The 16,383-nt window shown below is 37.2% G+C and overlaps 1 protein-coding gene across 1 annotated transcript in view; it reads left to right on the forward strand.

Moving 5' to 3' along the window:
• ZC3H6 (zinc finger CCCH-type containing 6) overlaps nucleotides 1-16,383 on the forward strand; it is a 52,427-nt gene that overhangs the window by 13,831 nt on the left and 22,213 nt on the right. The window contains exons 2-3 of the mRNA XM_029232019.1: nucleotides 5,441-5,621; nucleotides 12,387-12,509. Of these exons, the coding sequence (XP_029087852.1) occupies nucleotides 5,441-5,621; nucleotides 12,387-12,509 (304 nt within the window). The remainder of the gene's footprint in view (nucleotides 1-5,440; nucleotides 5,622-12,386; nucleotides 12,510-16,383) is intronic.

Below are 16,383 nucleotides of genomic sequence, written 5' to 3' on the forward strand. Positions count from 1 at the left end.
TACAGATAACATACATAGAATTAAACAAAATTTGCAGAGATTGTCATAGGACTATGAAGGCTATTAGGCTAGTTAAAATATATAATTTTGCCCATATATCTGTATAAAATCCCATTCCTGAAGGAATTTGTATTTGGGTTGAGACTTTGACTAAGTTCTAAGACAGGCATGGGGAGTAAAACAAACCAAGTGAAAATTGCCATGGCTGTAGATAGTCATTTTAAAGGGATAAGCTGAGTTTCTGCAAACCAGTACATTCCAGAGGGTGTAAGAATGTATTGGGTAAAGGATAAGGATAAAAAGTGATTTGAAGGCTGGTAGGTATCCAGATTTTACCACTGGTAATTTGTAAAGACAAACTTTCTCTGAAACGAATGCTGATAAACCATCTAGGATGTAAATGTTCAAGGTCCAGTTTGGGATAAACATAAAAGCACAAAAACTCAAGTTAGGTAGCTCTTCCATGACCCCAATATGGCCAGCCAGTGTTTTCCTTGAGGGGAAATCCCTAGTTTTGGAGGTATAAGGTAGGGAGTTAGGTTAAGGCTTAATCAAGAGGATCACACATAAGCTATACAGATTGAGGGAAACAATCGGAGCAGGCATGGGCAAATCCTAGACCCAAGCAAGTTTTTTGTGACACCTGCTTACAGGTTCAGCGAGTAAGATTCAGAGAGTTTATTTCGTACATAGACGACAAATTCAGTATCAGCATAGGGTCAACTTCTCATGTCCCTTGTCCTACAGGATGACACTGAAATCAAAGAGGCCAGAGGATCATAGGTAATGTGAGTGGTAGGGCACTCTTGTTGCTGAGGAACAGTTTCCATACTGCAGCTATGCAGTTTTTTTCAGCCTGCGGCTGTACACTTAGGAGTGGGCAAGGTGGAAAATCTAAGTCCTCACCGGAAGCAGGGAAGGTGGATGAGAAATTGCCTTATAGCAGCCTCCCACGAAATAAGGAGGTGGGTGAGAAATAGTCTTGCAGCAGCACCCATCTTTCCATACTTCGGGGGGACCACAGGGCATCTGCTAAGGTTTAGGTCAGCCTGTGGTTGAGCCTTGCCTGTGTGGCCTATGTGGAGACATGTAGGGTTGCCAGGGCACTGGTACAGAGCAGTTCCCCTACATTTATCATCCATGGTAAGGGAGAAATGACAGGATGAATTAGAACAAAGCATGAAAAGTGCTACAAGCAATCATTTTCAAGCATCTAGAAAATTTGTGTTCTCTTGGTTTTAGGATAAGCAGTCTACTTCTATAAACTTGTCTACTCTGAAGAATGTCTTTTTTGTAGTGATCATTATCAGCTTATCCCAGGAAGCTTGTGTTCATGAGTGATATCTTTGTCATATCATCCATCAGGAGCACTTGTATAGTCTTTTATTGAGGCTTTTGTGTTTCTTCCAGAAGACTCAGTTTCTGATCTATAGCTTGTAACAGGAGCCTTTAGGCAAGCATAAAGAAAAAGCAGACACTGCCTGTGGAGGTAAGACTGAATGGTTCAGGTTAATTTATTTTAATAGCCAACAATATCAAAATGGAGAAAAGTAGAATTCTCTGTTGAGGCGTATCAATTTGTAAGGATTTAGTGACTAGTTACCTCAGAATAAGAACAGTGAGGGCATTGACCAGTTTCAGAGTCTTTAATTTATACTACAGTGTATTATGATTTTCTCTAGTTGTCTCCAGTCTAGATATTTAAATCTAGAGATAAAATCTTTAAAAATTTTATTTTATTATTTTTTAAAATGAGATTGAGATAGAATTCACCTTTTAAAGTATACAATTCACTGATTTTTAGGATGTTCCAGAGTTATGCAACTGCTACCACTATCTAATTTTAGAACACTTTCATCACTCCTAAAAAAAACTCTGTACCTATTGACAATCATTCCCCATTCTTCCTCTAGTCTAACTGTCTTTATGGATATGCCTGAGAGAAATTCTTTTAAAGATAATTTTGTTTATTAACTGGACGGTTATGTACATGTCTGTGACATGAATATGACTCCTTCTAAAAAGGACATAATCATTCTATTATTTTTTAAAATTTATTTATTTACTTTTGGCTGTGTTGGGTCTTCGTTTCTGTGCGAGGGCTTTCTCTAGTTGGGGCAAGCAGGGGCCACTCTTCATCGCGGTGCGCAGGCCTCTCACTATCGCGGCCTCTCGTTGCAGAGCACAGGCTCCAGATGCGCAGGCTCAGTAGCTGTGGCTCACGGGCCTAGTTGCTCCATGGCATGTGGGATCCTCCCAGACCAGGGCTCGAGCCTGTGTCCCCTGCACTGGCAGGCAGGTCCTCAACCACTGTGCCACCAGGGAAGCCCCCTATTTTTACATTAATAAAAAGTCACCCATATATGGTTGACTTAGGAACTTTTATTTTTTATTTATTAAATTAAAACAAATTATCTTGGGTTTAGTAACCACAACAGCTTTCATAATAGTGTTAATTCAAAATCTAGAGAATGGCAAGCACTCTTAATTACTTCTATTATCTCTTCTATTTCTGATTTTTCACAGAGCTGGATTAGTATCTGATACATTGGTAGGTGCTCAGTCAAGAAAGCTTTATTTTATTTTGGTGACAGAGCTAGAATTAGAATCCAGTTTTCCTCCTACTAAGTCTCCTTTTTCCATTATGCCACACATGCTTTCCATCTGTGCCCAAAGGTGATTTTTTAAAGCATTGGAAGCAGCTCATAGAAGTGTGGATCATTGTTCTTCATTTCCTTTTACTCTCCTTTATGTAACCAGACATAAATTTACAAATTTAATTGTGTTATTGTATGAATGTTGAAATGATAAAGAGGCTAAAGGAAAAGAAAGAAAAAATTTTAAACTTTCAGTGTTTTATGTTTAATAACAAATATAAATTCCCGTATGTCACAGGTAAAGAATTTAAGTATTCAGCTTGAGCACTTTATTTAAGTAGCTCTAGTCAAAAATGCTAAGTATGGATTAGTGGTTTTAAGGTATGATTTAAGGAGCTCAAACTGGAGGAGAATGATGGTAAAAGAAAGGATGAACACCTGTAGATTTTGTTGTTGTTTGCATTTAGATTTTACATGTAGACAGTAAAATGCACAATTCTTAAATGAATTTTTAAGAATTGATGAATTTTTACACACGTGTATATGTAGTAATCACCATACCCATCTATAGAGAATATTTTAACAACCTAGGAGGCTTCTTAGTACTCCTTTTTTGTCAGCTGTAACCCTCCAAGAGGTAATCGCTGTTCTAACTCGCATCAGCATAGATTAGTTTTGCCTGTTCTTGAAGTGCATATAAATGGAGTCAGACATTGTGTCTGGCTTCTTTTGCTTATGTCTATAACGTTCATCGTATTATATGTAGCAGTACAGTCGTTAATTTTTTTTGGCTTTATAGTATTCCATTATGTAAATGAAACGCTATTTATCCATTCACCTGTTCATGGAGATTTGGGTTGTTTACAGTTTTTTACCATCATGACTAAAGCTGTTAAAAAACTTTCTTATACTTGTCCTTGGGTGAATATATGCACTCATTTTTCTTGGGCCATAGGTATTATAGTGTTATGAAAGCTCAAAACTTTTTAAATTAAAACAGCCAGTATGCTGAACCTGCCTCACGTGAAATTTTCAAGTCCACCTAAATAGACATATACCTCTGATTTTATGATGGAAACTGGAGAAAAACAACATTGACTTCACAGTCAATACAGGGTGATATTGTGTGCCTGTTCCGTAATGGCAGGGGTTATGGATATTCTACGTTCAGTCATTCAGTAAAAAGCAGGGCACCGTGCTAGGGGTTAGGAGATACAGCTGTGAAAGACACAGTCCCATACCCCGCTTTCACCAACCAATAAGCAAGTCATTCAGACATAACGTGTAGAGTGCAGAGATAAAGAAATGAGAATTATTAGGGGAGTGCTTAGGATGGAGCAGCTCACCTAATCCTGAGTAGTCAGTGGAGGCGTCTTGCAGGAAGGGACATCTAAACCGGGTCCTAAAGACTGAATTGGACTTAGTCAGGTGAAGGAGGTGAGAGGGTGGATGTTGAGAGGAGCAGGGCAGTGAGAGTTTTTAAGGCAATGTTTAAGGCTTGGGGACTTGAGGAATTGAAATTAGCTGGTTAATCAGGGACTCAATTATAAAGGGCCTTTTGGAGTCAAGGAGTGTTGACATCATCCTCAGGTCAGAAGGGAATCACTGATACTGTCTTTTTTATTATGGAAAACTTCAAACACATACTGATAGAATGGTAGAATGAATCCTCATATACACATCCCACAGTTTCAGCAATTACCAGCTCATGGCCAATCTTGTTGAGACCACTTCCTTCACCCTCAGTGGATTGTTTGAAGCAAATTTGAGGCATCACATCATTGAAGATTTTTAGCAGGAGAGTGCTACATGATCAGTTTTGCATTTTAGAAGTCACACATTTCTAGTAATTTAAAAGTGTCTTTAAAATGCACACACCATAGTTTGTGTGCTTCTCATTTGCTTCCAGTCACAAAAGACATTTATCTTTCTGTATCACCATGTAATATTTGTAGTTGTTTGCATTTTTTCAAACTGTATGGAAACAGGATAAAATGTTAAAATTATTTTATGTATTTATCTTCCCATGTAGATCAGTTGGTTAATTTGCATTTAAAATACTGTTAGTGAACGATGGGGCTTCTATAACTATAAAAATGTCATAATTAATATAAAGATTTGTAGATTTTGGGTTTTACTCTGAATATTTTTTACAGATTCAAGTTGAGGAATTTATTATTCTGCTTTTGTGGTTCGGGTTTCAGTAGGTAGATTACTTATCTACCTATTGAAATTTGTCTTCTTATTGAAGTTTACTCTTACGGTGAGAATTAATATATTACATTGCTTTTATTTTAAAGCTATTTATCGCTGTCTGCAGGTCACTAAGTTAAATTCCTTCCTGTAGTTAGAATGTTTGCTTCCTAAAGTGTTTTAATTTCTTTCTTCCTCCCTTTCTTCCTCCCTCCCTCCCTCCCTCTCTCCCTCTTTTTCTTTCTTTCTTCTTTCTTTCTTTCATTTTTATGGTAGCTTAGTATTATAGATGGTAACTATTGCTGTATTACCTTGGGATACTATTGCATTCATGCATTCATTCGTTTACTGAGTGAGAGTCAATGCTCTTACTCTAAATCAGAGGTTGGCAAACTATGGCTGCTGAAACTGCTTCTTACGTTCCTGAAGGGTGTTGTAAAAAAAGAGAGATTTTGCGACAGAAACCATACGTGGCCTGCAAATTTAACATGTTTACTATCTAGCCCTTTATAGAAAATTGGCCAACCCCTGATCTAAATGAGTATAACTTAAATTCCTGGCTCATGCTTTTTTTTTCTTTTGGAACTGTTTCTGTAAGATTCTCTTTAGAATTGACATTTGAAAATTAAAATTTTCATTGTCTTTTACAGAGAAGATGGTGAATTAGAAGATGGTGAAATAGATGATGCAGGATTTGAAGAAACACAAGAACAGGAAGCAAAAGAGGATGAAAAGCAGAAAAATGAGAAAGCCTACAGAAAATCAAGGAAAAAACACAAGAAAGAAAAAGAGAAGAAAAAGTCCAAAAGGAGAAAACGTGAGAAACATAAGGTTAGTTAGAATCTACTTTTTATTCTTTTGGTAAATTTTTATGAAATATAAAACACTGAAAATTACAAAATATAAATCATTGCCTATTTTCTTATAAAATATGTGGATTAGATCTTTTTATGTGCTTAAGAAATTTTATGAACATAAAGATTATATGAAATGTTTTAAAGATTTAAAAAATATTCATGAGAACCTTACTGTATAGCACAGGGGAACTCTACTAGGTTCTCTGTGGTGACCTAAATGGGAAGGAAATCCAAAAAAGAGGGGATATATGTATACGTATAGCTGATTCACTTTGCTGTATAGCAGAAACTAACACAACAGTGTAAAGCAACTCTACTCCAATAAAAAAATTAAATAATCAAAGTAACTTTTAATGCAAATTAGAATAAATCTTTTAAATTGATGGAAGATTGTATGCAAGAATACTGAAAGCTTAAGGAAAGAAAGTTTCATTCTCTACAGATGTAGATTAACAGCACTGGCATTGTCCATCCGTTCATTTATTTATTCATTTGTAAGTATTATTGCGTGCTTGCGTGGAAATCTCTGTGCTGTATGCTGGGGGTTATAGTAATGAATGAAATGGTCTCTGCTGTTATAGAGATTACACTGAAAAGGGAAGGAGAGAGACAGTAAACAATTGAAAAACAAATGCTATCAAGAGAGCAATTGGGTGCTGGATACAGAATAATGTGGATTACGGTTGAGAAGAAGGGAAACCTATACTGACAGAGAAATCAGAGAAAAGTTGGCAGCAGTGGTGGGGTAGTTTTTGAAACTCCCTGAATTTCCCCCATAAAAACAGAGCAATTAGAATAGCAAAACCAAAAATTCATTGGCAACATCTACCAAAAAATGAAGTAACAAGTTATCTTCACAAACCTCAAAAATAAAAAAGGATAAGGCCAAACCACAGACAGCAACAAGACCAGAGTAGGATCAGCAATTGTGTGAAATGAAGAGAGGGAAGGTAAAAAGAACTTGCAGAAAACAAATTACCAACAGGTATTCATCTCAATGCAGGAGTCCCCAGTGAACATAGAAAGCCTGTCGGCCAAACTGAGAAACAGCAATGGAAACTGAGAGGGGGCTTTACTAGCTCCCAATTCCCGCATGAGTATAAGGTGACCACGTAAAATTGGATGGTGCTAGAATGGTCTGTGCCTGATGAATACTCATCAACTAAATCTCTTCTAGGACAGAGTCCCACCCTGAGGAGAAAACTGCTAGGAGTAGAATCTAAGTTGAGAGGACAAGAATACTAGGGCCAAGGAAAGAAAATGGGGGAAGGGAGCAGGGGTGGCGTATCTCAGAAGATACACAGCCATGTTTTTTAATACTTCATGTGCTAACGACAGAAGAAATAACCCTAGAGAGTGAAGCTAGGAAAGTTTTCCTGGCTCATTCCTCCTTTGACACATGAGCAACAAGATTGGACCATGACCACATTCCATATAAGTTATTCTTATTTAAAAAAAGAGGAAAATGGGGAGAATAATATTCTTCCAGAAAGGAAAGAATGCCCACAAAACATGAAAAACTTAACCTAACATTTCAAAATGATTTTTAAAAATTAAGAAAATAATACAGGCTATGATCAAACAGCATCAGCAGAACTGGGGGAAAAGGGAATCCTTTGGTCATTTAGGCAAAAAGACCAAGCCACTTATTAAGAAAGGAAAGTCAGATTTATAGAAAAATTTTTGATATCAACATTTTATGCCAGAAGATAATGGAGTAACGTATTTGAATAAAATGCAAGCCAAGCATTTTATATCCAGCTAAATACTGAACTTCAAATATAAAGTCCTCAGAAAAACTGTATATAATAGAAGTCAGGAAATATTATCATAAGACTTCTCATAGAATCTCCTAGAGCACACGTTCAGATAACCAAAATGACTGGTTGAAAAAGTGAGAGTGATCTACATACACTACGTATTAGTCTGTAAAGCTAAGACTAAATGATGGACATGGGGGGCAGTATAGTATGTATTGAAACATTACAGCTGTAAAAAACGTCAGGGAAAGCAGAAGAATATATGGTAAGCAGGATAACCTTCTTGGTAGTTTTTTAGTTATTAACTGAGACTTTTTAAATATACTTCAAATTATTATCCTGGGAATGAAAGAGAGGAAGTAGAAGAAGAGGTTACTGCCTAATTTCAATATTGGTCCTACTAGTAAACAAATAGTATGCAAAGAAGGGATAGGGACTAAGGTTATTGGAAAAAGACAACTTGAAAGAAATACCTGAAACAAAAATATAATCTTTCTAATACCAAAAGATATACCTCCCAACAATGCAAAATCCAACTCTAAGCTGTGTAAAAGAGAAAGATTTAAAAAGTGGGTAAAACCATTGTAAAGCAATTATACTCTAGTAAAGATGTTAAAAAAATAAAAAAATGAAAAGTGGGTGAAGCTATACCAGGCAGATGCAAAGAAAGAAAAGGCAGAAATCACAGTGTTGATATATGAAAAAGTCAAATTTAGGTCAAAAAGGCATTGAAAGAAACAAAGAAGGGCATTTTATAATGTTAAGGTTATAATTCACAGTGAAGATTTATTTATTTATTGTTATTTAATATCCCCTTAAATATCAGTTTTCATAAGAACTATGAGAAGAAATAGACAGGAATACAGTAATAACAGGAGATACACCAGTATACCTCTCTTAACCCAAGGAGATTAATCAAATGGATGAAAAGGTGGTAAGGATATTAATGAAATATTATAATATTATAATATACAGTATTATAAATATTATAAATATATAGTAAGCTCTGAATCCTGAGAATATATCTTCCTCTCAGGTATACTTGGAATATTCATAAAAACAGACCATGTCATAGGCAACAAAGAAAACTCCAATTAATTTGATGGAGTAGAAGTAGTACAAAGAGCAACCTCAAACCACAATGCAATAAAACTAGACATAAATAACAAAGTCGAAAAACAGAAACACCTTTGAATGCAGACTAGATCTGCCGAATTTCATGAAAATAATAATAGAATTTGACATATGGAAGGTAGCTAAAAAATTATCAGAAGAAAAATTATTATAGTATTAAAATCTAGAAAACAGCAAAGTAAGACAGAAACAAAAAGGAAGGGCTTAATAAAGTTATAAGTAGAATTTAACAAATTAGAATGAAAAGTCAGTAGTTTTTTTTTTTTTTTGGCCATGCCGCATGGCACGCAGGATCTTAGTTCTCCCATCAGGGGTCGAACCTGTGCCCCCTGCAGCAGGGGTTGGCCAAACTAATTCAGAAAAAAGGGAAACGCAAAAACAAAGTTAGATATTTTGAGGCTAAGAACTTTTAAAACCATCAAGTCCTGGTTCCTTTTTAACAGTTCTTCCTTTAATTCATCTCTCTTTCCTCATAGATAGGTACTTTCAACATTTTGCTTGAAAATCTTAACTAGATCACCTAGTTCATTAGACACATTTTCTACTTTCCATATTGCTGAATGTAACAGTGTTGCTAGATTTCTGCCACTGCATAACAAGGATCTCCCTTTTTCCAGTTTTAATAAGATCTCTCTCACTTTCCTTTTAAGCCGCCCCAAAGTCCAAAATTTTACTAACAATAATTCAGGGTGATCTAGGCTTTCACTAGTGCCCTCTTAAAATCATTCCAGTTTCTATCCACTGCCTGGTTCCAAAACCAGTTCTACCTTTTAGATATTTGTACTGGCAGCACCGCATTTCCAGATACCAAAACCTGTATTAGTTAACTATTGCTGCGCAACACATTACCCCAAACTTAGAAGCTTAAAACAACAAAAGTTTGTCTCCTAGTTTCTGTGGGTCAGGAACGTGGGCACGGCTTAACTTGGTATTCTGGCTCAGCGCTTCCTGCGAGGTTGCAGTCATCTCCTGACTAAGGCAGGATCCTCTTCCAAGTTCGGTCATGTGGCTCTTGGCAGGCCTCCGTTCCTCATCATGTGGACCCCTTTACATACCACTTCTTTGACCTCGTGCTTTGGCTGGCTTCCTCCAAAGCAAGAGAGCAAGAGAGAGCACCCAGGATGAAAGCTACAGTCTTTTTTATAACCTAATCACTTCTGACAAATTCTGTTTGCTAGAAGCAAGCTTCTAAGTCTAGTCCACACTCAAAGGGAGAGGAATTAATCTCCACCTCTTGAGGGTAGGAGTAATAATGAATTTGTGGACAATTATTATTAGAGAAATGCCATTTAATTGATTTTATATTTTGCATTTTCACTTAATAGTACAGATAAACATTTTGTTGTTTCTATAAAATCTTCTAAAATGCCATTTTAATTGATTGCTCTGTATTGTATTATACTTTAGTATCATTCTCTTACTATTGGACATGGAGATTTTTTGTGATAAATCTTGAAGGACAGGTAGGAATTAGCTCGTTGACCAAAGAGACACAGAGAATACAAAGGCAAAAAGGTGTGAAAAGGCTGGCATGGTTTGGGGAAGTCACTGAAGTCCCTAAATTCTTTCTGTTACTGTTTGAATATTTAAAGGGGTCACTAAATGGCTATCCTGTTAATTAGTTCTTGACTATGTCTTTTGCCCTCTTTACTCACCACATTGTGGTGTCATGTTTGTTAAGAGTTCTATAGAAAGCATAATCACTGAGACTTGAACTTTATTTATTTTTAAAACATTTATTTATTTGGCTGGGCTGGGTCTTAGTTGTGGCATGCAGGATCTTCTTTGCAGCATGCGGGATCTTTAGTTGTGGCATGCAGACTCTTAGTTGCGTCATGAGGGATCTAGTTCCCCAACCAGGGATCGAACCAGGGTCCCCTGCATTGGGAGTGTGGAGTCTTACCCACTGGACCACCAGGGAAGTCCCTAGACTTGAACTTTAGTACTTACCAACCAAGTGTATTGAAAGAAATAATCCACCAGTGTATTATAGGTAAAATAACAAAATTAAGGGAACACTTTCAAACACCAAACAGATACCAAACAATAACCAAAAAAAAGAAACTCAAAAATTCTGAAATAAAAAAAGTATACTCTCCTTTTCACTTAAAAATTTAATAATTTTTAATTACTCTCTACTATTTCCAGCTATTTTTAATGTAGTCCAATTGCTAATTTGGGGTTAATAATTACTTCTTATTACTGTAGGTGAGCCACATACATATTTTTTTATAATAGCCTTCCTAATGACTTCTTAACGTCTGTGTTCTAGACTCATTTTTGGGGGCTAGCCTGAAGAATCTTCTCCCTTAAACAGAATCTTCTCTTCTCTGATGGCTCTTCCTGAAGCAATGCCTCTGTTTGAACTTCTTCTTAAGCAAGCCTTACCCCTTTAGTGTTCTTCAAGGTAAAGGTTTTCTTTTGAGCCAGAGCTGACTTCTGCTAGTAACAGAGCAAACTTGGCTTTTAAATGGACAATATTTATTTCAAGTCCTAACCAAAAAGATTAGGTAGTTAAGCTTGAAGCATTTCATAGCATAATTATAAAAAGATCTTCATATCACCTATCAGATCAACAAAAGCAGAATTAACAGCACCCCAAAACTAAACCCCAGAACATTTAAGAACAAGGTGGAGGAAAACAGTTTGTCTTCTTAAACCAGCATTTAAGAATGGAGTAGAAGAAAACAGATCCTTCTACTGTAAAAGTATCAAGAGGTCAATTTAGTTCAGCACATTTTTACTGAGTTTGTTCTAGTCTTAGATGCTGGGAATGCAAGGATGATAAAATACAGAGTCTGTGTCTTTGTTGATAAGAACTTCAAAAAAATTTTTTAAAGAGGGTGCTCAACCTGGGAAGGTAATTATTTTGGCTAGATGGAGGATATTTCGTGATTTTTGTTTTTGAAATTGCATTCATACTTGAAAAAGCTTATTCTTGATATTTGTCAATCACTGTCAATTACTTGTGGTTTGCATTTCATCTTTGTTCAATTTTGTGGGTTGGATTTATGTTATATTTATAATTTGGAATGTTTTGATATCTTTTAGATTTAGGGTACTTATGCAATAGATTAAGAACTCTAAAGCTGTTTTAGGTAAAAATAAATTACTTCATACTCTATTCATGTTCTAGGACTCTTTTTGGTGATGAGGAACCAATTTTATTTCCTTTAAGATTAACTTAGGGGCTTCCCTGGTGGTGCAGTGGTTAAGAATCCGCCTACCAATGCAGGGGACGCGGGTTCGAGCCCTGGTCCAGGAAGGTCCCACATGCCACGGAGCAACTAAGCCCGTGCACCACAACTACCGAGCCTGCACTCTAGAGCCCGCGAGCCACAACTACTGAGCCCACATGCCACAGCTACTGAAGCCCGTGTGCCTAGAGCCCATGCTCCACTACAAGAGAAGCCACCGCAGTGAGAAGCCGTGCACTGCAACGAAGAGTAGCCCCCGCTCGCAGCAACTAAAAGCCTGCACGCAGCAGCGAGCACCCAACGCAGCCAAAGATTTTAAAAATAAAGATTAACTTAAATTTAAGATCACTTTAGAGCATAGAGGTGCAGTATTTTCTATTTGAAGTCCTTGGGCCAAAGGGATGATGGGGAAAATGCTGTCATTAAAATCCCCGAGAAAAGAGGAAGATGTACTATTCCTCAGAAAATTTCAGAAGAGTTGGGGTGGAGGTGGTCTTTGGAACAAGAATTTTCCAGTTAATACTTCAGAACCTACTAGGATAATATAATCTGTTGGTTGGCACCTCTGGCTGAAACAAGCTTATCTAGTTACTAGTTAAATTTTCTTCCTTTTGTAAATGTAACATTTTTGGTTTTTCCTTCTTTTAGCATAATTCTCCATCCAGTGATGATAGTTCAGACTACAGCCTTGATTCAGAGGTCGAACATACAGAAAGTTCCCACAGAAAAAGAAGTGGTTTCTACAGGGATTATGACATTCCATTTCCTCAGGTATGCCTTTATTTTTATTGTCATAAAATATACAGAACATAAATTTACCATTTTAACTATTTCTTTTTCTCTCTCTTTTTCTTTTGAATTGGAGTATAATTGACCTACAACACTGTGTTAGTTCCAGGTGCACAACATAGGATTCAATATTTCTATACATAAAATGATCACCACAATAAGTTTGGTTACCATCTGTTGCCATACAAAGATATTACATTATTATTAACTGTTCTCCCCATGCTGTACATTTCATCCCTGTGACTCATTTATTTTGCAACTGGAAGTTTGTACCTCTTAATCTCCCTCACCTATTTCATCCCCATTCCCCTCTGGTAACCACTTGTTTGTTCTATCTGTGAATCTGTTCCTGTTTTGTTATGTTTGCTCATTTGTTTTGGTTTTTAGATTCCACATATAAGAGAAATAATAGTGATATTTATCTTTCTCTATCTGCCTTATTTCACTTAGCATAATGCCCTCTAAGTCTGTCCTTATTGTCACAAATGGCAAGATTTCATTCTTTTTTATGGCTGAGTAATATTCCATTGTATATATACTGCATGCATATACATATATATATACTGCATCTTCTTTATCCATTCATCTGTTAATGGACACTTAGGCTGCTTCCATATCTTGGCTATTATAAACAATGCAGCAGTGAACATAGGGGTGCATATATCTTTTCGAATTAGTGTTTTTATTTTCTCTGGGAAAATACCCCAAAGTGGAATTGCTGGATATTTGGTAGTTCTATTCTTAATATTTTGAGAAACCTCTGTACTGTTTTCCACAGCGGCTGCACCAATTTACATTCCCACCAACAGCGTACAAGTGTTCCCTTTTCTCCACATTTTCACCAACACTTGTTATTTCTTGTCTTTTTGATGATAGCCATTCTGCCAGGTGTGAGGTGATATGTCCTTGTGGGTTTTTGTGGGTTTTTTTAAATTAATTACTTATTTTTGGTTGCATCGGGTCTTTGTTGCTGTGCGCTGGCTTTCTCTAGTTGCAGGGAGTGGGGGCTACTCTTCATTGCGGTGCACGGTGGCTTCTCTTGTTGTGGAGCACAGGTTCTAGGCACACGGGCTTCAGTAGTTGTGGCACGCAGGCTCAGTAGTTGTGGCTTGCGGACGGTACAGCGCAGGCTCAGTAGTTGTGGCGCATGGGCTTAGTTGCTCTGCGGCATGTGGGATCTTCCTGGTCCAGAGCTCAAACCCGTGTCCCCTGCATTGGCAGGCGGGTTCTTAACCACTGTGCTACCAGGGGAGCCCTATCCTTGTGGTTTTGATTTGCATTTCCCTGATGATTAGTGATGTTGAGCATCTTTTCATGTACCTGTTGGCCATTTGTATGTCTTTGGAAAAATTCACTATTTTCACCATTTTAAAATATACAGTTCAGTGACATGAAGTTTATTTATGTTGTTGTGCAACCATCACTCTGTCCATTTCCAGAACTTTTTCATCTTCCTAAACAGAAACCATGTACTTATCAAGCAATAATACCTAATTTCCCCCTCCCTCTACTCCTGGTAACCACTATTCTACTTTCCATCTCTATGAATTTGCCTGCTCTAGGTGCTTCATATAGGTGGAATCATGCTGTATTTGTCCTTTTGTGTCTGGCTTATTTCACTTACCATAATTTTTTCAAGGTTCATCTGTGTTGTAGTACGTATCAGAATTTCCTTCCTTTTCAAAGCTGTATAATATTCAATTATATGTATATACCACATTTTGTCGATAGATACTTGGATTGCTTCCACCTTTTGCGCGTTGTGAATAATGCTGCTATGAACGTGGGTGTATAGGTATCTCTTTGAGACTCTGCTCTCAATTCTTTGGAGTATAGACCTGGGAGTGGAACTGCTTGATGATATGTTATTTCTACATTTAACTTTCTGAGGAACTACCAACTGTTTCCCACAAAGGCTGCACCATTTTACATTTCCACCAACAATGCATGAGATTTTTGATTTCTCCACATCCTTGTCAAGCTTGTTATTTTCTGTTTTTGTTTGTTTGTTTTGTTTTGGATAATAGCCTTCCTAATTGGTGTGAAATGATATCTCACTGTGGTTTTGGGTTACTGCTTTTCAAAGAGAAAAATTAAACTTTCAATTTCATTCTTTGCTTTCTGATATTAAAAAAAATATTTTATAAGACATATGCTACAAATTTTAAACCTTTGAAAATAAAGAATACGTCATGTATTTGTCTGTTAGGGCTGCCATAACAACATACCACAGACTGGTGGCTTAAACAGCAGAAATTTATCTTCTCACAGTCTGGAGGCTAGATCTGAGTCCAAGATCGAGGTGCTGGCAGGTTTGGTTTCCTCTGAGGGCCACAAGGGAAGGATCTGTTTAGGTCTTTCTCCTTGGCTTGTAGGTGGTCACCTTCGTGCTGCTTTGTCCTCACATGGTCATTCCTCTGTGCACGTGGACTCCTGGTGTCTCTGTGTGTCCAAATTTCCTCTTATAAGGGCAGCAGTCAAATTGGATCAGGGCCCACCCTAACATCCTCATTTTAACTTAATCACCTCTTTAAAGGCCCTTTCTCTAAACACTGTCATATTTTGAGGTACTGGGGGTTAGGGCTTCAGTATATGAATTTTGTGCCACCTACCTCTTCAAGTGCAAACATTATTTGATGTGTTTTAAACAGAAAAAAATTTAAAACAACATGATATACTTTATGTCTTCCTTAAATATGTTGCACTGTATGAACAGAATCTTCAATCTGAATATTATTTTGTGCTAGAAAAATCCTGATGCTCTCAGGAGCACTGAGGAGTATTCAGGCCAGCGTGCGTGTATCTGAAAAACCCCAGACTTTCTGAGTTCTGGTGGGTGGGTGTCGCTAAGGCTTCCGCTTTTTCCAGACTCTGGACTCCTTTTGTTCCCAAAGATTGAAAGGATAGTCAAAAGTGCTGTTGAACCTTTTCAGATGATTTTTCATGCTGGGCTGATGCTTTCAGAGCAAAAACAGCTCCAAGTACTGCTCACTTCTGGGGATTTTCATCTACTCCATGGGTAACGGTTCAGTAATCCTTCACTAATTTGTCAGCTCTCTGATGTCTACAGTGGTCTGAAAAAAATATCTTGTCTATCTTTGCTGCATTTTTTTAGGAGGAGGACTGATCTGAATTAAATTACCTAGTCTGCCATTAGAAGAGAAAGTTCAGGATCATTTCCTTCACATGTGGTTTAGTGTTGACTCACTGAGGTTAGAAAGTATAAATTAGATAACTGTATGACACTTCTACAGTTATAGGCCGACAATAGAATATAGTATTCGCATCTAGCTATTAAATTAGCTATTAAATTAGTACTTAATATATCTCCTTTTTCCTCATCCTTGTTCAGGGTCTCCTGTTCTCTTATTTCATGCTTAGAGTGACAGCCTGTGTAACAGAAACCAAATCTGCCCCCACAGACATTCTAGCAGGTAGATAGCCTAATAATCAATAAGCAAAGTGATTGGAGGAACTATATCCTTCAGTAAAATTTATAGTCTTTCTCATTTCTTTTATCTTTAGGAGGGCTTTTAAAAATACTTGCTAGATCCTTGCTGGTGAGTACATTTTGTTCATTCCAAATGGTGAACATGTGAAGCACGAGGAGATACTCTCCTAGAGAACTGGGGCTGCTCTGTAACCCCTCATTCATTTAGCGCTTCCTGGAGAGCTTGCACCGCATGGGTGGTGCCCTGATGCAAACACTAAGCACTGCAGCAAGCCACATTAGAGTCTGTCACTGCAGAAGAAGCCCTGAGGTTTGCATAATTAGAGGGCTATTAGGATTATTTGCAGTTGGGAAAACAAGGGAGGGATGGATTCAAAGTTTAGGGATAATTCTGCTTGAAAAAGT

The sequence above is a fragment of the Monodon monoceros genome, unplaced genomic scaffold (genome assembly GCF_005190385.1).
Source record: "Monodon monoceros isolate NGI ecotype Baffin Bay Population unplaced genomic scaffold, NGI_Narwhal_1 Super_Scaffold_19, whole genome shotgun sequence".
In the NCBI taxonomy this organism is placed as follows: Eukaryota; Metazoa; Chordata; class Mammalia; order Artiodactyla; family Monodontidae; genus Monodon; species Monodon monoceros.